The sequence below is a fragment of the Phascolarctos cinereus genome, unplaced genomic scaffold, assembly GCF_003287225.1.
Source record: "Phascolarctos cinereus isolate Bilbo 61053 unplaced genomic scaffold, phaCin_HiC Scaffold_1;HRSCAF=81, whole genome shotgun sequence".
Lineage (NCBI taxonomy): Eukaryota > Metazoa > Chordata > Mammalia > Diprotodontia > Phascolarctidae > Phascolarctos > Phascolarctos cinereus.
The window spans coordinates 81,789,841-81,816,674 of record NW_027555514.1 but is presented as its reverse complement, the minus strand read 5'-3'; the positions used below and the strand labels follow the sequence as shown (position 1 = coordinate 81,816,674).

The window sequence follows — 26,834 nt, the reverse complement described above, 5'->3', positions numbered from 1 at the left end:
TAACCCTATCACCTACCACTCAGTTTCAACTCCTTTTCCAGGCATTTAAGACCCTTCACAATATGGTAATACTCTACTTTTTTAGGCTAATCTCATTTACTGCTCTTCCTCCACATACTCCATACTGACTAATGTGAACAAATATGTCTCTGGAAGAATCCTGGATCTTTCTGACTTCCATGCCTTTGTTCACAACATTCCTTATTTATATATGAAAAGATCTTTTTCTTCCTTTTCATCTCCTATTCATCCTTTCAGGCCTTGTTTATTCAAGTGTCAACTCCTTCATGAGTTTTCCTTTATCTATTCAGGAAAAACTAATCTCCCCTGGCTAGATTTCACAAAGTTCTTTGTTTGCCATACATGTTTATTATGTGTCTATGTGTCATAACGTGGCCCCTCCCTCATTCCTAGTGAATGGTTAGCTCCTCTTGTAGTAAGTTCCATGAGAGTAGGGAGTATAATTAAACTTTTGACATCCAAAAGTGAATGGCAGATATTTGCACACAAAACTCAAATATTTCTTGACTCTTTCATTTAACTGATTAGCTGCCCATTGAGCAACGTAAACATAGCACTATATCCAGTAGTCTATTCCTGAACAATAAACAGTGAAAAAAGTTGTACTACTGTTCCTCACTACACATTTTAGGAAAAAATAAAAGTTGCTAAGGGACTTTTAAAAAAGTTTCCATCAGCCCTGAAGAACAAAATGGTATCTTGTTTTTTGATGTTGGCTACTACTTTTTTAATTCCTTAAAACCTTTGCAACACAAGAAGATGTACTTTTCTGACATATGCTCTCTGTTTTCAGCCCCTCCTTTTCATCATTCTCCTTAAGAAAGGGAAGAATTAATTGTGTTTGTGTTTAGTACAATTTCCATTAATAATCTTGATTCCTTATTTTGGCAGCAGAGCCAAGATGAGGTATGCAACAGCAGGAACCAAAAACCTTTTAAATCAATCTTCAAATAAAAAAGATGAAACTCCAGTACTTAGCATTCTCCACCATGAATACTCCATTCTACTGAGTTTAGTTTCCTTAATACTCAGATGCATGTCATGTCAGTTTCTATCAGTATTCAAGCTATTAGTCCTACTTGGAATATCCTTCATCTCCCCCCTATATCCTCCCCATCATCTAATGATTAGTTCAAGGCTTCCCCAGGTATTCTAACCCATTTCTGATTTGGTCCATCTCAAACTCATAATATATGTATGAAATGTATCATATAATTTAACTTTAATAATTGTAGTATCACTTGCATTGGCCAATAGTTTTTTCACATTAACCTTGTCTTCCCAATCCATTTTAACCAAGATGCTCAGAAGACTAAGGTTCTTGTCTAGGTTTTGCCATACACTAGCATATGCCCAAGGGCCAGTCACAAGTTTCTGGACCAAAAGTTCCTCATCTGTAAAATGAGGTAACTGGACTAGACAAAGTTTATGGGCATTTCAAGATCTAATATTTTACTGATAATATATAAGTATGTGAAATCTGAACATTCTAACAGTATCTAGTCTTAATCAACATTTGGTATTTCCATCACGAAAAATTACCTTTGAAGTTTCAAGGGCTTTCAAAAGACTATTTAGTCTCTTTTCAGGGAGAGATAACAGGAAATCTCGATTCTTATTGTGAAGCAATAAGTACTCTAGGTAATCCAATGCCAATTCAGGCTTTGCCGATGTGAATCCTGAATTCGTACTTGACGTTTAGAAGCTGCCTTATTCTGAATAAAAGGAAAGGAGACACTAAATATTACAATAAATGGTGAAAACAAGACAAATAATTTCTAATTAAGAGCATCTTCATGCAACAAATTACTACATAAACATACTATTAAATAAATGTTTAGAATTCAAAAATTCACATACTTTCTTTTTGGATTCTCCATCTGGCAACCAATCACAAATAAGCTCAAAGATATGTCCCACTTGTCCCCATGAACAAAGACAATCTATTAGGAGTGATACTTGTTTTCTGTAGATTCCTCTTCTTGATTCCTCAATGTAGAGATCACACCACAGCTAAAAATTACAAAAATTTAAATATCCATTTAAGATGGTAAAAGAAATTCACTGTTTCTAAAATATGAAAAATACCCAGATCCTTCAATTCTTGGTACATGAGTTCATATGATAGTATTTGTTTTCAAATTTTTTTCAAGGCAAAAAAACTGCTTGAATATATTACAAATAAAAGATTATAGATATATCTGAGTATAATTTTTTTTAACATTTTCAGGGAATGGTCCTCAAAACCTTACCCTCAGAAGAATTTATAGTAATTGATTTTCATGCAGTTAAAAGGTGGCACAGTGGAGAGAGAGCACTGGCCTTGGAATCAGGAAGATTCATTTTCATGAGTTCAAATACAGCCTGACACATTTACTAGCTGTGTGATCCTGAGCAAGTCACTTAACTCTGTTTGCCTGAGTTTCCTCATCTGTAAAACGAGCTGAAGAAGGAAATGAAAAACCACTCCAGTAACTCTGCCAAGAAAACCCCAAATGGGGTCATGAAGAGTTGGAGACAACTGAAAAACGACTGAACAAAAATAGGTAGACAAACTATTTTGAGGTTTTCTTTCTTTATAGAAGCTTATTTTCTAATATTCATTTAAAAGTTTTTGAGAATCTTATGTTAAAAACTAAATATTTTGGCTTTCACTAACATAACCATTTAAAAGGAATAATTATATATTTTTTGAGACTTTTGTGTGTATTTATGAAACATTTTAAACATACATTCTTAAATATTTATAGCTTTATAGTACAGGTATTAGCGGACCAACAGTGTCTCACAAGAAAGTCATTAGTGCATTATAACACATATCCCAGCTGACGTTCATGTTATCCAATTACTGGAAACCAATTACTCTACTAAAGCCTATACAGCAGTGGGGAACCTGCAGCCTGGAGGTCACATGTGGCCCTCTAGGTCCTCAAGTGTGGCCCTTTGATTGAATCTAAACTTCACAGAACAAATCCCCTTAATAAAAAGATCTGTTCTGTAAAACTTGGACTCAGTCAAAAGGCTGCACCCAAAGTCAAAAGGCCACATGTGGCCTCCAGGCCTCAGGTTCCCCACCCATGCCCTATACCCATGGCCACTTCAGGCATCTCTCTCCCTAGGTACTTGCCTCTCAATGCCAATCCTTTTAGCTATTCTCAGCCTAAGACTATTTACACATTCTAAGTCAACTCTACCTATCTACCATTGCCATCCAAACCTACCAAGGGCCACATCTTTGGCTTCTAACATTGTTCATATGACATACACTACCCCGCATTCCTTTATTGTTGTTTCATCTACAGTCACATCTTATAGCAATTAACACAGGTACGGTAAGCCTATAAATAAGTTTTACTCTAATTTTCTAAATGTTCAAAAAATCACCTACAAATTAAGTATATAATCTCTTGCCTGGGACATTTTTCAGCAAAAAAAAAAATAGATTTTTTGTAGCTAATCGATAGCCCTGGGGTGGCAGTGGCAGCAGCTGCTTCCAGAGCTCTCAGCCCACAGACAGTAATGGGATTGAACAACTGATCAAAAGGAGATTGCAGAGGTCCCTTTGCTGGCAGTGAGGTAGGATTTCATTGCTTTGCCCATACTTAGATCTCGGTCACAGTGCTAGGTGGCAGCACTTGGGGCAAGAAGGAGCACTAACATAGCGGAGCTCATGGCAGCAGTGCAGAGGTACCCTTCTCACAGTTCCAGGGCAGAAAAGAGTGCTTGTAGTCACTCACAGACTGGAGCACAGGCCAGAAAAGGAGTAGACACCTCTCCTTAGATTATATCACCTTGGAAGAAATGAAACCTTTCAGGTCCCTAGAAGTATCGCTGAAAAACGCTGCATAAAACCTCTGAAGTTTGGGACAGTATGCCCTCCACGTGTGAAGCAGAGCCCTACCTTAACAAAGAGTTAAAAAGTCAAGCAATTGGCTGGGAAAATGAGCAAATAACAGAAAAAAACTCAGACTATAGAAACTTACTTTGGTTACAAGGAAAATCAAAACATACACTCAGAAGACGACAACAAAGTCAAAGCTCCTACATCCAAAGCCTCCAAGAAAAATATGAATTGGTCTCAGGCCAGAGATTTTGAAATCAAATGGATTTTGAAAATCAAATAAGAGAAGCAGAGGAAAAACTGGGAAGAGAAATGAGAGTGATGCAAGAAAATCATGAAAAATAAGTCAACAGCTTGCTAAAGGAAACCCAAAAAAATACTGAAGAAAATAACACCTTAAGAAATAGACTAGACCAAATAGCAAAAGAGGTCCAAAAAGCCTATGAGAAGAATGTTTTAAAAAGCAGAATTGGGCAAATGGAAAAGGAGGTCCAAAAGCTCACTGCAGAAAATAGTGCCTTAAAAATTAGACTGCAGCAAATAGAAGCTAATAACTCTGAGAAATCAAGAAATTATAAAACAAAACCAAAAGAATGAAAAAAATAAGACAATGTGAAATATCTCAGTGGAAAAACAACTGACCTGGAAAATAGATCCAGGAAAGATATTTTAAAAATTATTGGACTACGTGAAAACCATGGTCAAAAAAAGAATCTAGACATCATTTTTCAAGAAATTATCAAGGAAAAATGCCCTAATATTCTAGAACCAGAGGGTAAAACAGAAATTGATCTTATGGAAGTGAATGTTGAAAACTAAAAATAAATAAATAAAATTTTAAAGCAAAGTACAATAAAATAGAAATTGAAAGAATCTACCAAATTCCTCCTGAAAGAGATCCCAAATTGAAAACTCCCAGGAATGTTACAGCCAAATTCCAGAGTTCCCAGGTCAAGGAGAAAATATTGCAAACAGCTAGAAAGAAACAACTCAAGCATTATGGAAACACAATCAGGATAACAGTTTAGCAGCTTCTAAATTAAAGGACTGGAATGCTTGGAATATGATATTCTGGAAGGCAAAAGAGCTAGAATCACCTACCCAGCAAAACAGTATAACTGAAAAGCAAAATGGATAACTTTGATTACATTTAAATTGAAAAGTTTTTGCACAAACAAAGCCAATGCAACCAAGATTAGAAGGAAGGTAGAAAATTGGGAAAGAATTTTTACAACCAGTCTCTGATAAGAGCCTCATTTCTAAAATATATAGAGAACTAAGTCTAATTTATAAGAATATAAGTCATTCCCTAATTGATAAATGGTCAAAGGATATGAACAGGCAGTTCTCAGATGAAGAAATTAAAGCCATCTGTAGTGATATGAAAAAATGCTCTAAATCACTATTGATTAGAGAAATGCAAATCAAAACAAATCTGAGGTACCACATCATACCTATCAAATTGGCCAACATGACAAAACAGGAAAATGATAAATGCTGGAGAAGATGTGGGAAAATTGGAACACTAATGCATTGTTGGTGGAGTTCTGAAATGATCCAACCACTTTGGAGAGCAATTTGGAACTATATTCAAAGGGCTATAAAAATGTGCATACCCTTTGACTCAGCAATAGCACTTCTAGGGCTATATCCCAGAGAGATCATACAAATGGGAAAAGGACCCACATGTACAAAAATATTCATAGCAGCTCTTTTTGTGGTGGCAAAGAATTGGAAATTGAGAGGATGCTGTCAACTGGGGAATGGCTGAGCAAGTTGTAGTATATGAATGTAATGGAATACTATTGTGCCATAAGAAATGATGAACAGGATGACTTCAGAAAAACCTGGAAAGACTCATACGCTCAGATGCTGAGTGAAATGAACATAACCAGGAGAACGTTGTACACAGTAACAGCCACAATGTGCAATGACTAATATTGATAGACTTAACCCTTCTCAGCAACACAAGGATCTAAGACATCTCCAAAGTGCCTCATTGTGGAAAATGCTATCCACATCCAAAGGAAGAACTATGCAGTTTGAATGCAGATCAAAGCATACTATTTGCTATTTTTTTTTCTTCTGTTGTGTTTTGTTTCCTTTTTCTGGTGGTTCCTCCTATTGGTTCTAATTCTTACCTACAACATCACAAATGTGAAAAATATGTTTAATAGGAATATATATGTATGCAGCCTATATCAGATTGCACACTGTCTTGGAGAGATAGGAGGAGAAAAATTTAAAACTCAAAAGCTTATGGAAATGATTGTTAATAATCCAAAATAAATTAATTAAAAATTAAAAAAAAAACCAACTGAGTATAATTCAGGAGGGAGAAAAATTGACATTCAATGAGATAGAGCATTTCATATATTCTTAAGAAAAGATCGGAGCTTGGGGCAGTTAGGTGGCACAGTGGATAGAGCTCTGGCTTTGGAGTCAGGAGGACCTGAGTTCAAATCCAGCCTCAGACACATAACACTTACTAGCTGTGTGACTCTAGGCAAGTCACCCATTGCCTAGCCAAAAAAAAAAATTGGAGCTAAATAGAAAATTTGACTTTAAAATACAAGATTCAAGAGAAGCATGAAAGGGTAAACAGGAAAAAGAAATCATAAGGGTCCTATTAAAGTTAAACTGTTTACACTCCTACATGGAAAGATGATATCTATAACTCATAAGACCTTTCTCATTATTAGGGTAGCTAGAATGAGTATATATAGACAGGGGTGAGTTGAATATGAAGGTGATAATATCTAAAAAATAAAATTAAGGCGTGAGAGGGGAAAGTACTGGGAGAAAGAGAAAGGGAGAAGCAGAATGTGGTAAATTATCTCACATAAAAGAGGTAGGAAAAAGTTTTTACAGTGGAGGGGAAGAGGAGAGAGGTAAGAGGAACTGAGTTGAATATGATAGGATGATATCTTTAAAAATAAAATTGAGGGGTGCAAAAGTAGAATGCACTGGTAGAAAAGGAAATGGAAAAGTAGAATGGGGAAAATTATCTCACATAAAAGAGGGAAGAAAGCTATTTCAGTGGAGGGGAAGACAGGCGCAGTGGCAGGGAGTACTTGAACCTTACTCTCATCAGAATTGGCTTAAAGAGGGAATAACATACATACTCAGTTGTGTATAGAAATCTATCTTACCCTACAGGAAAGTAAGGAGGAAGGGGAAGAGAAGGGTGAGCAATAGAAGGGAGTTCAGATTGGGGGAGGGGGTAATCAGAGGCAAACACTTTTGAGGAGGGACAGGATGAAAGAGAGAATAGAATAAATGGGGGTGGGGGTGGGATAGTCTTTCACAACGTGACTGTCATGGAAGTGTTTTGCATGACTATACATGTATAACCTACATCTAATTGCTTGCCTTCTCAATGGGGAGTGGGGGGTAGGGAGGGAGGAAGATAGAGAATTTGGAACTCAAAGTTTTAAAAACGAATGTTAAAAATTGTTTTTTACATGTAACTGGGGAAAAAATAAAATACCTAATTAAAAAAGTCTATATGTATGTCTATATAAATCCATATACATACACACAGTTATATGCATATACATTTTCATAAATATCTATATGTATGCTTATATATACATATGTATGAGCACATACATTACACATTTAATTAAATTTTTATGATTAGGGCTGAAAAAAATTCACTAGCTATTAACTAACTTTCTAGTAATTAACCTGTCTAAACTTGGTTAAAGTAATCCGTGGATGACATATAAATGTTCTATCACTGAGACACACAGTCTTTTAGTTCGGTAGCACCTAATGGAGCTTGTATTCCACTGGCACAGCTTTCAAGATCCATGGATTATCTTCACAATACCATGAGGCCTTGGAACTTTAATAGAAGATACACACAAACAAACACACACACACACACACACACACACACACACACACAAATATAACAAAAGAATCACAGAATTTAAAACATATGTACACTTAATTCTATGATACTATCTCTGCTTTTCCTTATAGATTAAAGTAAATAAAATTAATTATGCTTTGTGAATTTGTCACCACCACTTGAAATAAGTATCAAAAAAGCAGGTCTGAAAATTATGACTTGAGCTCTATGTAGTTCCTTCTCTTTTCTGTAAAAATCAAGGTGTTCTGCAAGATAACATTCTCTCCACCTCCTTTCACGGGTAAAAATGCAGATAAGAGCAGATAATAGGTTAAATGTCCTAGTTCCCTTTAATATTTATTAGGCTATTTTAATTTAACTTAAAATAATTAAGTTCAGCCTTCTAAATAATCAAACAAATAAAGTAAAGGAATGAAAAGGTCATCTCTCAAATCCCCCCACTTAAAAAATTCACATACTACCTGAATGGGGGTACTGCAGATGCTGGCATAAAAGACAGTAACATAAATAATGGAATCTTGCAACGATCATCCTAGGAATAAGAGTAAAAAATGTTACATTAAAGAAAAACATATAATGCTGAAACCTTTCTTATCCAAAGAAAGAGTTACCATTAACTTTTGCAAGGAATTGACATGGTATAATATGATCTAAAAAGTAGCATTACAGGTAATATTTAACACACTAAAATGCCCTTTTCCCAAAAGCAATTTTATAATTGATGAATGTCATTCACTGAAAAGGACTTCAGCAGCTATTTAGTCCAACTTATTCCTCAACAAGAATCCCTTCAATAACATAGGCAACAGGTGTTCATCCATCCTTTACTTAAAGAAGTAAAGGAGGAATGTAAGGGGTAACCTAGTTCTTCAACAGCCATTTCACTTCTGGATATACATAAAGTATTTCAAAGTTTTTTCTCACCTTTACTATAAATCTGCCTCTGAATTTTTAACTAATTACTATTACTTCTATTCTAGGGCCACGCAGAAAAAGTCTGATCTAATTTCCACATGGTATATCTTTAGATAGTTTAAAATAGCTAGCATGTCCAGCCCTAAGTCTTCTCTGTCCCAGGCCAAACATTTCCAGTTCTTTCAACTGTTTTTCAGGGCATTCACCATTCTGGTTACACTTCTGAAGACACTCAGCTATTTCAATATATCATGTTCAATATATCAATTATGAAGCTTAACTTTATACTCACTGTAAAGTGCTTAAGGTACTCTGGAAGCACAGAAGCAAACTTGCTAATGGTGTAAGCTTTTGCTTCTTTATTATGTTCCAAAGTTTTACAAATGCTTTTCCATAAAATTACAATGACTTCCAATAAACCTGCCATAGAAGGTATGTCATTCATTGACAATGTATTCTCCAGCACCTAAAGAGAAAATAATTGTATTATGGAAAAGTAAAATAAAAAAGAGAGCCTCTAACACTTAAAAATAAATTTTAGAATCATACAGCTAATAGATTCCTTAAGAAGTCGCCTAGCCTACCATCTACCCTTCCAGCAAGATGTTATCTCAAAAATTTGTGAAGCTATTCTGTTTTCAAGAATTCCAACACTGAGTACAAGATTTTTAAAAATCATACTATAAACTGCAGAGTAATGCTAAAACCTTTATAAAAATGAGGGGGAAAAAACTGAATTTGAATCATTTCCTTCTCCAAATTTCAGGAAAATGAAAATGTCATGAGAGCAAAAACTTACCTTTATTTTTACTATACTGCCTTATAATGTATTTATGTTCATTACAAACTTAATAAATTTATAAATTTTAATTGTAATATATTCAAATGTAGGATTATGAAATTTCATATATTTAAAATTTAATCTGTCTTAAAATGCATACACAAAAAGCCAAGATAGTATAAAAAAACCCTGTGATTATATAAGGGAACAGTTTCCCTAGAAGCTTTTAATTATGAATTGGGCTACTCTATTAATTACTGATCATGGAGAATTTGTCCTCAATTACATAAAGCTTTTAAAAATGCAAAAAGCAATATTTTACTTATTTTAATTACACAGATACTTCTGTATTGGTGAAATTTTAGTTACCAGGATTTTAAACTTGAATAATGAACTAAGCCACATATATTTAATTTTAGTACCTAACACACCATTTTACTTAAAGAATTTAGAGAACCAATGCTACCATCTTTACATTTTGTGTTATCAAGAGTAGCTATATCTCTTCATATGGTGTTATGTCTAAACCCCACAAATCAGCCTATGTCCCACAGGAATTAACACTATGGTTCATAACGTCATCTTGCTCTCTATAGTCTCTAACAAGAATGTCAGTTAAAGGAATAAAATAAAAACATAACCCAATACCACAAATGCCTATTAAACATTATTTTACTGATTAGAGACAAAAATACGATTGCCTGATAAATATATGTTCCAGAATGCATTTTTTAAAAATTCAACACAACTCATTAAATATTTATTGTTGTCCCCCAAACCTGGAATGCGCTCACCTCTCACCTCTACTTTATTGAGTCTCTCTCTTACTTTAAGATGAAGCTCAGGCCCTGTTTTCTGCATGAATCCTTTCTCGATTCCCCTATCTGTCAGTACTCTTGCTCCCAAACTACCTTATATGTAACTACTTAGGTTATAATTTTACTTATTCATTTTATATTTCTGCTATAAACATTTTTCCAAGTACTTGCTGTTGCTTCCGTTAAGGAAGGACGGAAAAAAACCCATTGATTAAGCATTTACTATATGTCAGGAACTATGCTAAATACTGGGGACACTAATACGAGCAAATACGAGCAAAAACAAGCAAAAACTAATCTCAAGGAATTTACACTCTACTGGAGAAAACAACAAACAAAAACCAAACAAAAAAAGGAGTAGAAAGAGGTGAAGGCAGAGAATAAAGGTCCCTGGGATAGGGGCATGGTTTTTAAGTTCAGAGAAAATCAGGAACACATCAGGGGAAAAGTGAAGGAAGGCTGGCCCCTCCATAAAATGAAGGCTACAGGAGGATCTCACCAATGGGAGGAGGGGCAAGCTATGCAAGGATTCATGGGTGAGAAGGCCATAGTAGACCACAGCAGCCTATGCTTGGGTGAAGAGGCTGCAGGTGTTGAGGGAATTATGCTAGAATGTGAGCTCTTTGTGAAAAAGGATAGTTTCATTATTTGTATTCCCTGGTACATAGTATGTGCTTAATAACTGCTTGTTGTTTGATTCTGTGAGGTGGAAGGGAAGAGTTAATGCATTCCAGGTATGGAGGACAGTCAATGCAAAGGGAAAGAGAGAGAAGATAGAGGATCCTGTGTCAGGACAAAAATAAAACCACTCTGACCACATTACTGAGCATGAGAAAGGGAAACGGGTACAAGAAGGCTAAACAGGCTGTAGTAAGGTTATGAAGAGCTTTAAAAGCTAAACAGGAGAGTTTATACATGGTTCTAGAGGCAATAAGGAGGCACTAGAGTTGACAGCAGGTGACTCATATGGTTAGAGAAGTGATGTCCTTTGTGAGAATAAAGAAAAGGTAAATCTGGCTAAATTACAGAAGCATAGGAAGGGGAATAATATCCACTGAGACTGTAGGAAAAGGTTGGGCCAGGTGATATAGGGCTTTAAAAGCCCTCACACCAAGAGTTTTATATTTGATTTTAATAAAAACAACTACATTTACATAGTGCTTTAAGGTTTACAAAGCACTGTACAAATGTTATATCATTTGTTCCTCACAACAACCCTGTGAGTTTGATACTACTATTATCCCCATTTTACAGATGAAGAAACTGAGTTAAGTAACTTGCCCAAGATCATACAGCTATTGTCTTAGATGAGTTTTAAACTCAGGTCTTCTAGTGCTCTTGGCATCATCTAGCTGGAACGTTAAATAGTGGAGTCACTCGATCAATCTGTTCTTAAAGTAAGCCACTTTGGCAGCAGAGTGTAGAATGGACTGGAGCGGAGAGAGCCTCGAGGCAGGAAGGCCAATTAGGTAGCTACTTCCATAATCTAGGTAAGGGTTAATGAGGACCTGAACTAAGGAGATGAATGATATAAGATACCAGAAATATTGTGAAGGTAAAAATGGCAAGATGGAAAAACTGGCTGGGTATGTGAGGTGAGGGAAGAATGAAGAGCCAACCTCACTAAGGTTATCAATTTGGGAGACTAGAAGAATGGTAGTGCTTTTGACAAAAATAGGGAAGGTTATACAAGGAGAGGGTTTCCTGATCTCCTTAATTGTTGTAAGTGTCCTCTATCTCAAGCTTCCTGATATTTAACTATTTTGTATTTATTTGTATTAATTTTCTTTACATGTATTCTGTACATACTTATATAAATCCTTATTTCTTCCCTCAATAGAATGTAAGTTCCTTGTGAAAAGATTGCTTCATTCTTTGTATTTGTATCCCCAAGACTTAGTACAATGTCTAGTAGTACATACCACCTGTTTAGTAAATACCTGCTGACTGACACAAACACCGTCCAGTCTACCCAAATTGGGCCTCTTGATCTTCCTCATAAATGATACTCCCATCTCTCATCTCTGTGCCTTTGCACTAATTGCACCTGGTTCTGCCTGGAATGAATGCCTATCTCAATATTATCTTAGAAGTCCATGTTTCCTTTAAACTCTGTTCAGGCGACATCTACTACACAAAGCCTTTCCTAATCCCTCCAAATGCTGATGCCTTACAAAAAAATTTCCTGCCTACTTATTTTGTGTGTGTGTGTGTGTGTGTGTGTGTGTACATTTACTCTCCTGATCAAATATAAGTTCCTTCAAGTAAGGGATTTTTTTTTCATTTTTCTTTGTATGTTCAGTGTCTGGCAACCACACAGTAGGCACCTAACAAATGCTTGCTCACTGACTGATTAAATAGAAGAAAGGTTAACAACAGAGAAGCAAAGGTGAAAGAAAAAAACCACATGTCAAGAATGACATCATATCTTCAATTCCTGCCTTTCTCTAAAAAATATGGCACCAACAGAAAACATTCATATGAACTTTCAATTTTCTACATAGTGTCCATGTAAAGGGCACTAAAAAACAGTAGTTACATTTAGCAGCTAGGCTAAGATTCTAATATACTTACAGTTATGTTCTCTTTTTCCACTTCTTCATCCTCTTCCTGATACTCTCTTATTGCCTTCTGGATACAGGCACTTAAGCAGTGACGAACAACATGAATTAACTTCGCTGTAATTACAAAGACAGGCAATGTGATTGATATACACACCTCTGTCCAAAAGAGATTCTGAGAATGAAATCTAATCTGAATTGGTTAGAATTCATCTTAAGATGGGATCATAGGGAAGCACCTGATTAGCACTCACCACCACCTCTCATTTCTGCAGTAATTTAAAACTCTGCATAAAGCTTTCCCAAAACAATTCTTGGAGGTAGGTAATATAAATATTATTCCCATTCTACAGATAAAGAAACTAAGACTCTAAGAAGTCAAATTGCTTGCCCAGAGTTATATACTCAGGTCTTTCTGGCTCCAAGACCAGCTCTTTTCCCACTTTTCAACACTATTTCCCTTCTTCATTCGAATACTGAATGAAAATCACTGAAAAATGCACAGCATTAATTATTCTTTAACTTATGAGATGAGATAAAATAAAATTTGCAGGATAAAGAAGTATGTGTCACTTACCTATGTTAGTGGCAGCAGTGTGTTCATGAGCATACTTATAAAACTTTCTGGCTGCAGCAGGATTCATCTGTATCAATGTGACACAGCGTTCACACCATACATCCTCTGGTTGATTAACAGGCAAGAAAGAATTAAAAAGAAGGTGCACTAGGCGCTGAGACACAGGGCGTGAATCAATTTCCAGACGGGTCAAAAGATGATCCATACTGCAAATTTTCCAAAACTTAAAAAAGAAACCAGTTTATCATTCTATAAAGATGGAAGGTTTAGATCAGTTCCTATAGCATTATAAAAATCTTAACTGTAATTATGAATATTGTTTATGTACTTTTCCTAAGAAATTACTTCATTTGAAATTATCAGAACAACAGTTTTCATAATCACCATCTTAAAACACTAAGTAATATAACTATATATTATGCCAATTTTTATTTGTTAAGTTAGCATAGCATTTTGTGTCTTTTATATAGTGTTCTTATATAGTAATAATGATGATGATGTTTTTTATGTAATGGCCTTTCTCTTTATACTTTTACAACTTTAAAACATGATACTCTGCAATAGCCTATTAACACAGAAAACAATTTCTAAATATTCTATTAGCTTGGAGGTTAGGGGGGATGGACAGTCAAGTCACAATATTTTGTATGCATCTTATATTATTATCATAGTCTCACTTATTTCCTAATGTTTAAGGTGGCTAAAAATTAAGATGAATCTTCAAGAAAAAAAATCTTAATGTACTTAAACCAGCAGGGGGAAGCAGTGTAATTAATTTTACAATTCTTTATCTCCTAAAAGCTACCTTTCCCCAACAACTGAAAATTTAAAGCTAGAGACTACAATTGTCATACAAATTTGGGTTTGTAAATTCCCCTGGTCATATAAAGAGTGCATGTTCTAAGTAATTTACCAGAAGCAGAATCATCAAAAATTTATTTCTTAAAATTAAAAACCTCAGTGGATTTTCAATAGCTTAGGCAAGTTAGATGAGACTGACAATAATAGTTGACATTTATATCACTTTACATAAATTTAAAGCACTTTACATAAATTCTTACTTGGTCTTTACAACATTGTGAGACTGTATTACATTTATGACTAGACTCTTTTAAGATGAGGAAACCAAAGGCCGAGAGATCAAGGGACATGCCCAATCACACAAATAGTGAGTACGATTTGAACCCAGGTGTCTTTACTCCACAAGGACATATTCTCATTTCTCATCTAGCTACATTACCTTGGGTATTTTCTGACAAATTCACCATCACCCAGGAAGCTTGTTCTTGGGAAAACCTTTCCAGGGCCTTGGCACTCCACCTCATTAATACCCTTAGTGCCTCTGATTATAGGGTAGAGTCACCATCTTCAAAAGCTCCATTTAAGGAGGAAATTCAGCTCGAACTTAGTATTTCTCACTTGGCTGCACTATTTTGGAACTTCTCTGACTTTTCCATGGTACCATGCCCTTGTATCAGGTACCTCCCTAACCTTCTACCCCACTTTTTAGTTTCTTTTTGTATGCTGTCTTCTCCCATTAGACTGTAAGCTCCAGAGATTATTTTTATTTTTTGTATTTATATCCCTGCAGTTAGCAGAGTGATTGGCACACAGGAGGCACTTATAAATGCACATTATATCATTTTAATCTAAAAGCCCAATGAGGCAGGTGTTATTACTATCCTAATTTTACCTAGAAGGAAACTTAAACTAAGCAAAATTAAGTGACTTGCCCAGCCTCATAGCCCTATTAAATGTCTCAGACAAAATTCAAACTCAAATCTTACTAATCAACCCGAAGTCGGGCATGCTTCTCTAAAACACTTCTTCCTGAACAGAAGATAAAGAAACACCACCTATAATCCTAATAGCTCTAATGAATCTATTTAAACAATTTAACTTTGAAAAACAGGAAATGGGAAAAGTTAAAGGCATTTAAAAATAATATAATTACCACTTTTTAGACAATTTCATAGCTGGAAGGAACTCATAGGTCCATCTAGACCAATACCCTCATTTTATAGACAAGCAAACTACTTAATCAATATAGAAGAGTTGCCAAAGTGAGGTTCAGAAAATACTTCAACCAAACACTTAACTGAATTGCAAAACAAGGAGACAGGGCATTTTGGGGCCTGTCTACACCCACCATGTACCTTTCATTGCCCTTTGGATGATCACGAACTTCAATTCTTTGGCAACTGTGTTCCTTGACTCAGATCCATTACAACATAACTAGATAATGGTGTTAAAAAGATGGACTTTTGTTGCCAGGAGAAACTTGGTGTTTCTCAAAGGAATGCACCATTTCCCAATGGCAATCCAGCCTGCTCCCCTAATTATGTCTCATCTCCAGGCTAAGCTCACAGCCATTTATGATTGTTCCCTGACAGAGATATATTGATGGAAGAACTCTAAAGAATATCAATTTACCTGAAAAACAGAGGTTGAACAATGGGCCTTCATCATCCTTTTGCTTTTTCCTGAATGGCCATTCAAGCCAAACAATTTAAACTGACTATTTAGGAAACTCTACCTTTTTTCCCCCCTCATGTCTTGATGCAATCAAGTACAATATCATCCATGAAGCATTGCATCTAGAAGACTTCACCATCTATATGGAATTCCCCTTCAATTTGGGACTTTGAACCGTATATGACAGCACCAGGATGTTTATCAACTTTACAATTCCTTGTTTCTTGCTTCTTTTTACATTAATGATGAAAGTCATCAGTTATCTCTTGTTACAGCTTTTAAAGTTTCTTATGATTTTCACTTATTCATGGTAGACACCTTGTTGGAGAGGCTATTAAAACAAATGCTTTATTAGAGTCAATATATAAGTATGTTAAATTTTACAGTATCTACATATTCCAAAATATTATTATCAAGTTTCTCTAATTCTTCCTCCTTTACAAATGATTCTGGAGTATAACTAGGAGCAGTGAGTGGAAGTTTCAAAAGCACAGAATGTAAGGAAAAATTCCTAATAATTAGAGTCTTCCAAAATAAACAGGCTGCCTTGGGATACAGTGAGTTTCCTTTCACTCAGCCTCTTTAAGTAAAGACTGAATGAAGAATTGCCAAGAATATGTTAGAGGAAATTCTTGTTCAGTTACAGATTGGACCAGAATGCTGCTGAGGTCCCTTATCACTCTAAAAAGTGTCTGGGGAAGTAGAAGGAAAAAAATTATTGCTCTGAATTTTATGTTATTTCACTATTTATAAAGCCTAAAATATCCTATGTAGCTACAAATCCCTAGAGAATTGCTCTGCTGTTTAGTATACTGCTAATTCAAAGATCTGATAACAGCTATACCTGCTAATTAGCTACAATTTCAATTTTGGTCTCATTGCTTTTAAGCTTGTTTAAAATTCAAAATTAATCAAACACCACATAGTCTATAAATAATTGAGGTATATTTATTTTAAGATATCAAGTTAAACAAAGTTTCCCTTTCCTTGGACCAGTCAATGATTTAAAACCATAAATTAAAAGTTACTAAATTTGTAAAGCTGATATTTAAAGTGTTACATCTGCCATGATAAAGACAGGAGCTTTATTAGGTATATTCGCATAGAATATACCTTCAAAGCTCAGTTGAAGCGCTATATTTTATCTCAGTCTTGCCTGATTGCCACAGTTGTGAGTATTCTCTTCCTCTTCAATTTTCCTTGTACTATAGTTAATTGTCCCCCACTTCCTTTGAGGAGAGGGACTTGTTTCATTTTTGTCTTCTTACCCCCAGCATGAGAGTATGGCATAATGGAAAGGGAGCTGGCCTTAAAGCCAGGATGACTTAGGTTCCAGTCTCCCTCTGATACATAAAAACTGTGTGACCCTGGACAAGTACCTTGATCTCTGAAACTCTCTGAGACCAGTGGCATCAAACTCAAATAGAGGATCCCTGTTGGAGCACACTGACCTAGAAAACCACAATTACTATATTTTATTGTATCCTTATTTGTTTTAAGTATTTCTGAGCTACATTTTAATCTGGTTTAGGCCACACTCTGGAGTGTTAGAGGCCTGCATGCTGCCAGGAGTCTGATACCTCTGCTCTAAGACTCTAAGTTGCAGAAAAAGTTTACTTACCTGGGAGTACCCTATACTAATGAAATCACAGGTCCCAAATCCTATCTCAATCTTCAGAACCAAGCTCAGTGCCTTATATGTAGTAGTAGGTAATTAATAAATGTTTACTTAAATGAACTGAAAGTTCATTCACAATCTCTCTAGAACCATCAAAAAAGTGGATTCAAACATTCTCCCAGAGCTCCAAGATGATACAAAATAATTGGCCAAACACATAGTGTTCACCTGTTTAAACTGAAAGAGTAGCTAAATATTTGGACTAGGAGTACTAACCTATTACTTGAAGTTCCTTTGACTTTTTTGTTTAATGAAATATTGATAAGTCTCATAACAAATTTATCTTCTGAATTATCTTAAGCAAGTTATAGTTATCCTACCTTTGCGGCTCTGACAGCTTTAATTTTCAGCAGCAGATCAACAAAAGCTACTCTCACTTTTTCAGAATTGTCATGGAGACTGTATTTTAGAGTTGGCAGAAGCTGCTCTAGTAATGGGTGGCTTAGTCTGTTGTCCAAAATTATCGGCAAACACTGCAACAAAACAACAACAAAATGAACTTCATAAAAGAAAACTACAAGAAGGCCAAATAAGAAAAAAATTAGGATTATTATTAGAATTATTAAATTAAATTACAGATATACAGAATCCTAGACTTGGAAAGAATCTTAGATGTCATTTAATCTCATCTTCTACAATATCCAGCCTCTGCTTTGTGGCTTCTGCTGACTGAGAACTTAATATCTTGTAACTCTGGATAGGTAATAACCTCAGTTTTCTCATCTGAAAATCAGAGATATGGGTGGAGGTTCTCTAAGATCCCTTCAGTTCTAAAACTTCAAAAGACAGCCCATGACATTTTCATATAGGTTTTAATCCTCATGGTTTTCTTCAGTTTAACAAAATCTATTTCCTCGTAACTTCCAATTATTGGTCTTAGTGTACTCTCTGAAGCCACACACAAATATGCCATCTTTTCCACAAAGTGATCCTTCTATGATTTGAAAATAGCTATAAAATCACCTAAGTTTTCTTCTGTAAACACATTCAACACTTCCACAATTAGGAAAATACCATGGTTTCAAGGACCTTCACCATCCCAGTCACCTTCATCTGAATGTAGTCTGTAAAAGCCTTCTTAAAATGCAACATATAGAACTGAAATCAATGTTTTTCATTTCTAGCAAAGAGGAAAATGTGATAATTATGTTCCTTGTTCTAGACAATACACTTCAGTTAATGTAGTATCACATCAAAAATAGAATTTTTTTTTTGGTGGCTTCATTTCAGTGTCCATTAGCATTGAGCTTGCAGTCCACTAAAACTCCCAGATTGTTCTCACATGAATTACTGCATACTAATATCTCCATAACAATGTCATTCCTAAACTTATGCAACTAGCTATTTATTTCAATCTAAGTGAAGAACTTTAATTTTATAATCTATTAAATCTGATTTTGTCAGATTCAAATGATTGTTCCACCCCAGTGAGACCATTTTAAACTCTGATTCTGTTATCCAACAAATCAACTATTTTTACCAGTCTTGTGTCACCTGAAAATGTAGTAAGCAGATACTCATTTAACATATAAATCACTAAAATAAAGCTGAATAAAACTTTTTTTAAATAAACATAAATGTTTATTTTTATAGTTAAAATAAAAGCGAGACCTGAGTACTCTGGCATACCAGTCATGACCTGCCTCATGCACCCATTAGCAAAATAGGGGAAAAAAAACTTTTAAGAAAGTTTTAAAAATACTCAAAAGGTCAGGGAATAAAATTATATTTTTGTCCCTTCTGGGTAGATTGTCTTTTACAATAGGCATCAGAGGCCTACCACCTCCTTTTCTTTCTTTCTCTTTTTTAAAATTAATTAATTATTTATTTAGTTTGGCAATTGGGGTTAAGTGACTTGCCCAGAGTCACACAGCTAGTAAGTGTCATGTGTCTGAGGGCAGATTTGAACTCAGGTCCTCCTGACTCCAAGGCCAGAGCTCTATCTATTGTGCCACCTAGCTGCCACTACCACCTCCTTTTCAAAAAATAGAATTACACAGCACTTTCCTGGAAATCTTTAATCCTTTAACGTTTTGGTTTTTTTAAATTTGCATCATTTCAAAAAAAAATTCTTTTCACAAACAATGCATTTTAAATTTAAATATTTATTGCAAATTTGTGTTTTTTCCCCCTGCATTGAAATTTTGAAGATGCAATATTGTGTCATGTAACTGTATATATCGTATTGTAAATAAATCATTACATGCACATATCCGTGACAATGTATGCTGGACTTCCTGACAATGCTCGACATGCTTGCCTGCCAACACTTGCTTGTTAAGATCCATCAGCAGACGACTGATTGGTTATAACTTGCATTTTGTGTGTTTATTTGGAAAATATAATCACTACAACTTTAACTCTTGTCACACAACAAATGAAACATGTAGGAATGTTTTTTCAAAATTTTCTTATCTTCTCTTCTTTCCTTATGCTTCCACCACCCCCTTATTTTTATTCAATGGCACCCAATTACACCCGAGGCTACTACAACCCTACCGCATTGTTCTAGTGCCCCCCAGGGGGCAGCATCACCCACTTTGGGAACTCTGACAGGTATAAAAAATTTTCAGGGTGATATATGATGAAACAAAAAATAGCTGATGGAGAACTTCAACTACTTCCTCACATACCAATGTCTCTTCCAGCAACACTTCAAAATTTCTACTATTCAGTATATATCTTTATTCGTAACATGTCTGCATTTTTCTCCCTGTACTTACTACCAAAGATTGAAGAAACCTGGCTAATCTTCATGATACTTAATTCAAATTAATTAAGAAAAGTCAAGATTCTACTAATGGTCATCTTGCAAAATGTGAACTTATTAGTTTAGGAAGAAAGTACCATTCAAAAGTCAAGCAATGAAATAATAAAATATTTACTGCAAGACACTGTTTTAGGCAACAAAGTACAGCTCCCTGGTATATGTTCAATTGACATCAATAATATCTTCTTCGAATAAAAAAGACATTATTTCTACACTCCCTAATTCTTCTACACATCCCTATAATTGTGATTTTTGAAGGTTATGGCAATGTCCTACAGACTGGAAATATTCCATTTAAACAGAGCACAGGATCATCAGATCATAGATTTAGAGCTAGAAAGGATTGTCCAACTCCTTAATTTTTCAGATGGGAAGAGATCTCAAATGAAAATGCCTGTCATCTTAGTAAAAGCCAAATTCAAAAAGGCTCTTCATCAACGAGTTGCCCATAAGGTGATTGATGTTTTTTGATTACCATAAGTCATGAAATCTAAGGCATGGGAAGTTTATGATCTACAAGGTTAAGAGGAGTTCTCACAATGATAAAATAATGGATCTTTTCAAGTACTGAAGTATTATGAAATTAGAATGGTAAGACTGCCCTGTTTAAAATAAATATGAGGAGGGGGAATTAAATTAATTTAATAATGATGGTTTTGCTTTCAAAAATATTACCTTAAAAACAGAGCAGCGAACATCAGCTGAGCTTGTATCAAAAGCTAGGTCTCCAATTACTTTCTTTAGAAGGTCAGTAAGTATGACTGGAGGCATCATTTCCCAGTATTTTGAAGTTATTTTACAAACACCAAGAATTCCTGTTGACCGGACCAATGGATATGGGTCTTCTAAAAGATTCTATAAGAATCAAGAAAGAAAACAGAGGCTTTATTATCATAAATAATTTTCATAAGGCACTTAGTATCTCAAAAAAGCTTTACCCCTCTAATAATCAGCCTGGCCTCAGACCCACTACCCCTGTCCTGACCATAACGTAAGTAAAGGGGCTGTATTTCTGCTCAGCAGATCCTCCCACTCCTCAGTGGCTCCTCCTCAGTGGTCCTTCAGCCCTGCCCTTGGAGAGATACTCTATTCAGCACCACAGCGAGATTAAGGTAGAGCTGGCCCAATAAAAGGTAAATACTTCCAAGATACCTTACCCCACTATAATCAGCCTAAATCCAGTATTCCATTGAGTTCAGCCTTGATAATTGGGAAAATACAGGGACTGGACATTTTTTCTGCAGCCACATATCTCCCAACCCTCCCTTCCCTCACTCACCATTCAAGATCCCATGAACTGAGTCACTGGCTGTCTTGAAAGAAGCTCCCTTTCCTCACTACAACTTCTCCTGCTTCACAACTACCCACATTAGCTCCATCCCACCAGTATCTATCTCTCACTCTTCCCTTCCATTGTGGTCTCTAGAGCCCCATTCTATTGTGAACAAACAGCCTTCCATCACCAATTATTTTGCATATGGTGCTGATACCTAAACCGGGAAGAGTCAAAACAAAGAAAATTATAGACCAATTTACCTAATGAATACAGATGCAAAAAATTTAAATAAAATATTAGCAAACAGATTACAGCAACCTAGCACGAGAATAATATGCTATGACCAGGTAAGATTTATACCAGGAATGTCGGGCTGGTTCAATATTAGGAAATCTATCAGTATAATCGATCATATCAACAACAAAACTAAAAGAAACCACATGATCATCTGATTAGAACATTTCTATATATCACCAACAAAGCCCAACAGCAAGACATGGAAAGAGAAATTCCATTTAAAGTTACTGTAGATATTATAAAATATTTAGGAGTCTACCTGCCGAAAAAAACTCAGAAACTACGTGAACACAATTGCAAAACACTTTTCATACAAATAAAGTCAGATATACATAACTGGAAAAATATCAGTTGCTCATGGGTCAGCCAAGCTAATATAATAATTCTACCTAAATTAATTTGCTTATTCAGTGCCATACCAATTGAACTACCAAAAAATTATTTTATAGACCTAGAAAAAATAATAACCAGATTCATTTGAAAAGAACAAAAGGTCCAGAATAACAATGGAACTAATGAAAAGAAATGCTGGGGAAGGCAGCCTAGCCATTCCAAATCTTAAATTGTATCATAAATCAGCAATCATCAAAACTACTTGGTACTGGCTAAGAAACAGAGTGGTGATCAGTGGAATAGGTTAGGTACACAAGACACAGTAGTCAATGACTACAGTCATCTACTATTTGATAAACGCAAAGACCCCAGCTTTGAGGATAAGAACTCACTATTTGATAAAAACTGCTGGAAAAACTGGAAAAGAGTATGGCAGAAACTAGGCATAGACCAAAATCTTACACCATATATCAAAATAAAGTCAAAATGGGTTCATGATTTAGATATAAAGGCTGATACTATAACCAAACTGGGAGAGCAAGGAATAGTTTACCTGTCAGATTTATGAAGAACAGAAGAATTTATGACCAAACAAGAGATAAAGAACATTACGAAATATAAAATGGATGATTTTGATTATATTAAATTGAAAAGTTTTTTCACAAACAAAGCCAATGCAACCAGGATTAGGAGGGAAGCAGAAAACTGGGAAAGAATTTTTACAACGAGTGTCTCTGCTAAGGGCCTCATTTCTAGAATAAATACAGAACACACACAGTAGGTGCTTAATAAATGTTTATTATTTATTACAAGTCATGCCCCAATTGATAAATTGTCAAAGGATATGAACCCGAAGTTTTCAGAAGAAGAAATTAAAGCCATCTACAGTCATATGAAAAAATGCTAAAAATCACTATTGATTAGAGAAATGCAAATCAAAACAACTCTGAGGTAGCACATCACACCTATCAGATTGGCCAACATGACAAAACGAGAAAATGATAAATGTTGGAGAAGATGTGGGAAAATTGGAACATTAATGCATTGTTGGTGGAGTTGTGAAATGATCTAACCATTCTGGAGAGCAATTTGGAAATATGCCTAAAGGGCTATAAAAATGTGCATGCCCTTTGACCCAGCAATAGTATTTCTAGAGCTGTATCCCAAAGAGATCATAAAAATGGGAAAAAGACCCACATGTATAAAAATACTCATACAGCTCTTTCTGTGGTGACAAAGAACTGGAAATTGAGAGGATGCCCATCAATTGGGGAATGGCTGAACAACTTGTGGTTTATGAATGTAATGGAATACTATTGTGCTGTAAGAAATGATGAGCAAGCAGACTTCAGAAAAACCTGGAAAGACTTGTAGGGACTGATACTGAGTGAAGTGAGCAGAACCAGGAGAACCTTCTACACAATAACAGCCATGTTGTGTGATGACTAACTTTGATAGACTTAGCTCTTCTCAGCAATGCAAGGATCTACGACATCTCCAAAAGTCTCACGATGAAAAATGCTACCCACATCCAAAGAAACAACTATGGAGTTTGAATGTAGACTGAAGCATACTATTTGCTCTTTTCTTTCCTTCTGTTTTGTTTTGTTTCTTCTTTTTTGTGGTTCCTCCTATTGGTTCTAATTCTTCTTTACAACATGACCAATATGAAAATATGTTTGATAGGAATCTATATAGAGAGCCTATATCAGCCTATATTGCATGCAGTCTTGGGGAGGAAAGCAAGAAGGGAGGGGGGAGAAACTTTAAACTCAAAAGCTTATGGAAGTGATTGTTGAAAACTAATTTAAAAAAAAAAGGAAAGCAATGAAATAAAAAAAAGTTATTTTGCAAAAAATTTGTATTTTCTTATAGTGGTATGATACAAATAAAACATCATTTGAAGACAAGAACTGCTTAAATGTACCCTTGTCTTCCCAGTCTCTAGCACAGTGCCTGACATAGTAACTGCTTAATAAATGCTTGAACTGAATTTATACTGAAAATATCTTTACATTTACTAAATGTGTTCAGTTAATATTTGCTTAACTATTATTTTTTGATCCACAAAAAGGAAAAATACAACTTTAAATTAACAATGGAATACTTCATGTCATTGAAATGACTACTCATCATCATTAATAAGGTTTTATTACATACTCACTATGTGCCAGGCACTATGCTAAGCACTAGAGATACAAAAGGCAAAAATAGAGTCCCTACTCTCTGGGGCTCACATTTTAGTGGAGGAGACAGCGTGCAAACAACTATTTATATACAAGGTATATCCAGTATAACTGGAAGGTAATCTTAAAGAGAAGACATAGAAAAGCATAGCTCATAAAAGGTGGGATGCAAATAGTCTTAAAGGAAGCCAGCTAAGCCACATTTACATTGCACTTTTAAGTTCGCAAAGAATTTTACACATATTGCCTCATTTGATTTTAATAACCCCATGAGGTAAATACTGCTGACATTAATACCCCCATTTAACATATAAGGAAATTGCAGCTCATACTAAGTGACTCGCCCATAGACTCATGATAACAAATCTCAAAGACAGGGATTCAAACCCAGAGTCCATAAGTCTCATATTGTTTATGGCTATACTGAGATGAACATATCCCAAAGCAACACTATGGAATAATTTGGTTCTGAGGCCTAGAGAACTTAAATTAAATGACTTTTTCAATGTCACACAGTTATTAAAGTGAAAGAACCAGGATTAGGGGCAGCCAGGTAGCATAGTGGATAGAGCACTCACTGGACCTAAAATCAGGAGGACCTGAGCTCAAATCCGGTCTCAGATCAAATACTTGACACTTACTAGCTGTGTGACCCTCGGGGAGTCACTTAACCCCTAACTGCCTAAAAATTTAAAAAATTAAATTAAATTAAAAAAGGAACCAGGATTAGAACTCAAGGTATCTATCCAATTCTAAATCCACTACTCTGGGACAGCGAGGAGGTGCAGTGGATAGAGCACCAGACTTAGAGTCAAGAAGACCTGAGTTCAAATCCAGCCTCAGACTAGACATTTGACTCTCACTAGCTGTGTGACCCTGGGCAAGTTACTTAACCCCGATTGCCTCACCAAAAAAACCTAACAAAACAACAAAAAAACAAATCTACTATTCTGTCCATTTTACTATGTTGTCTTTCTATTTAACCTCTTCAAGCCCTAGTTTTCTTATCTTTAAAAGGGAAAAACACTTTTACTTTCCTCAAAGGGCTGTTGTGAAAAAAACACTTCGATGAAAACCTAAAAGTGCTATATAAAATGTTAGTCATTATCACTAGTATTAACTAGTCATTTGTAAACTATTAGCCATTTGTAAACTATTAGCACAGCCTTGGGTGAATCAGATCAGCCTAATGTCACCTTCACCCATTATAGACAGAAACTGTGTGAGATTCGTTTGTAAATACACAAGATACATTGCACGAAATTGCATTTTAACTCTATGATAAAAAAAAACCCAAACCTTAAGTGCTATAGCTAATGGCACTAGGATAATGCCTTTTAGGGTTTTTAAAGATATAAGACAAAAGCAAATACACAGTCCATTATAAGCATGTAGGTATTACATAAATACAAAAGACTTTGAATCATAGAAAATTTTCTTATTTACTGAGTATCTACTGTTAGCAGACATATTAGTATCAAAATTATTACATGGTGCTATTAATGCAATTAGGAAAGGATGTTTAGAAATAATAAACTTAAGCATTAGAAAAGAGTCAAAGTTATTTCATTTAGCCATAAAAAAGTTCTGATGTTATATATGTAGGTTCTTTCTTAATATAAACTTTATTCTCCAAGTTAAACCTAAACTTATCTTTCCAGAAATAAAGATATTTGCAAGTTGTATAAGGCATATATTTCTGACATCTTCCTGACAACCAACAAGATGACATTGAAAAATCCCCACAGATGACCAAACCAAAGCTCATGCCACTCATATAGATAACTCTAAGAACCCAGCAAGTAATTTCTAATAACTTATACGTACACCTAAATATTAGACTAGTTCTCAAATTGTTTTCACCGATACTCTCCTAAACTCATTTTCATATTTTTTCCATTCTATACCCTGAAGAGTATGAATAAATGAATAAACCATCTTTTTCACACAACCCCAAGGGTTTTCAAAAATAAAAGTACTTTCCATACATTATATTGCTTGAGCCTCACAGCCTTATGAGAATGAGATAATGCCTGCTATATATCTATTTTACAGATAAGGAAATTGAGGCTAAGAAAGATTCAATGACTTGCCCATGATCACGTTGCCAGTAACCATCAGAGAAAGGAACTGAGCCTATGTCCTCCTGACTCCAAGATGAGCGATTGATTATCCACTATAATAAACACACTATCTCTTAAGTGTGCTTGCTTATCAACCATTTTGAATTGTACTTCACCATTCATTTTACAGTCTAAAAAAAGTTTCCTCTTCACTACCTTCACCCACTAAATATAAGAGTGTCTACTGATGACATTGATATCAACAAAAACACATGCTCAGTCTGCTTTATAGTGATCCACTTAATGATGCTGTTTCCTGCAACACTCCTTTACTCCACCCTCAGTCACATAAAGAGATTATA

General features: G+C 35.2%; 1 protein-coding gene across 1 annotated transcript in view; it reads right to left on the bottom strand.

Moving 5' to 3' along the window:
• NCAPG2 (non-SMC condensin II complex subunit G2) overlaps positions 1–26,834 on the bottom strand; it is a 101,914-nt gene that overhangs the window by 41,407 nt on the left and 33,673 nt on the right. The window contains 10 exon segments of the mRNA XM_020990346.2: positions 1,564–1,691; positions 1,694–1,736; positions 1,882–1,976; positions 1,979–2,034; positions 8,204–8,274; positions 8,950–9,123; positions 12,831–12,934; positions 13,395–13,617; positions 17,868–18,020; positions 20,993–21,172. Of these exon segments, the coding sequence (XP_020846005.1) occupies positions 1,564–1,691; positions 1,694–1,736; positions 1,882–1,976; positions 1,979–2,034; positions 8,204–8,274; positions 8,950–9,123; positions 12,831–12,934; positions 13,395–13,617; positions 17,868–18,020; positions 20,993–21,172 (1,227 nt within the window).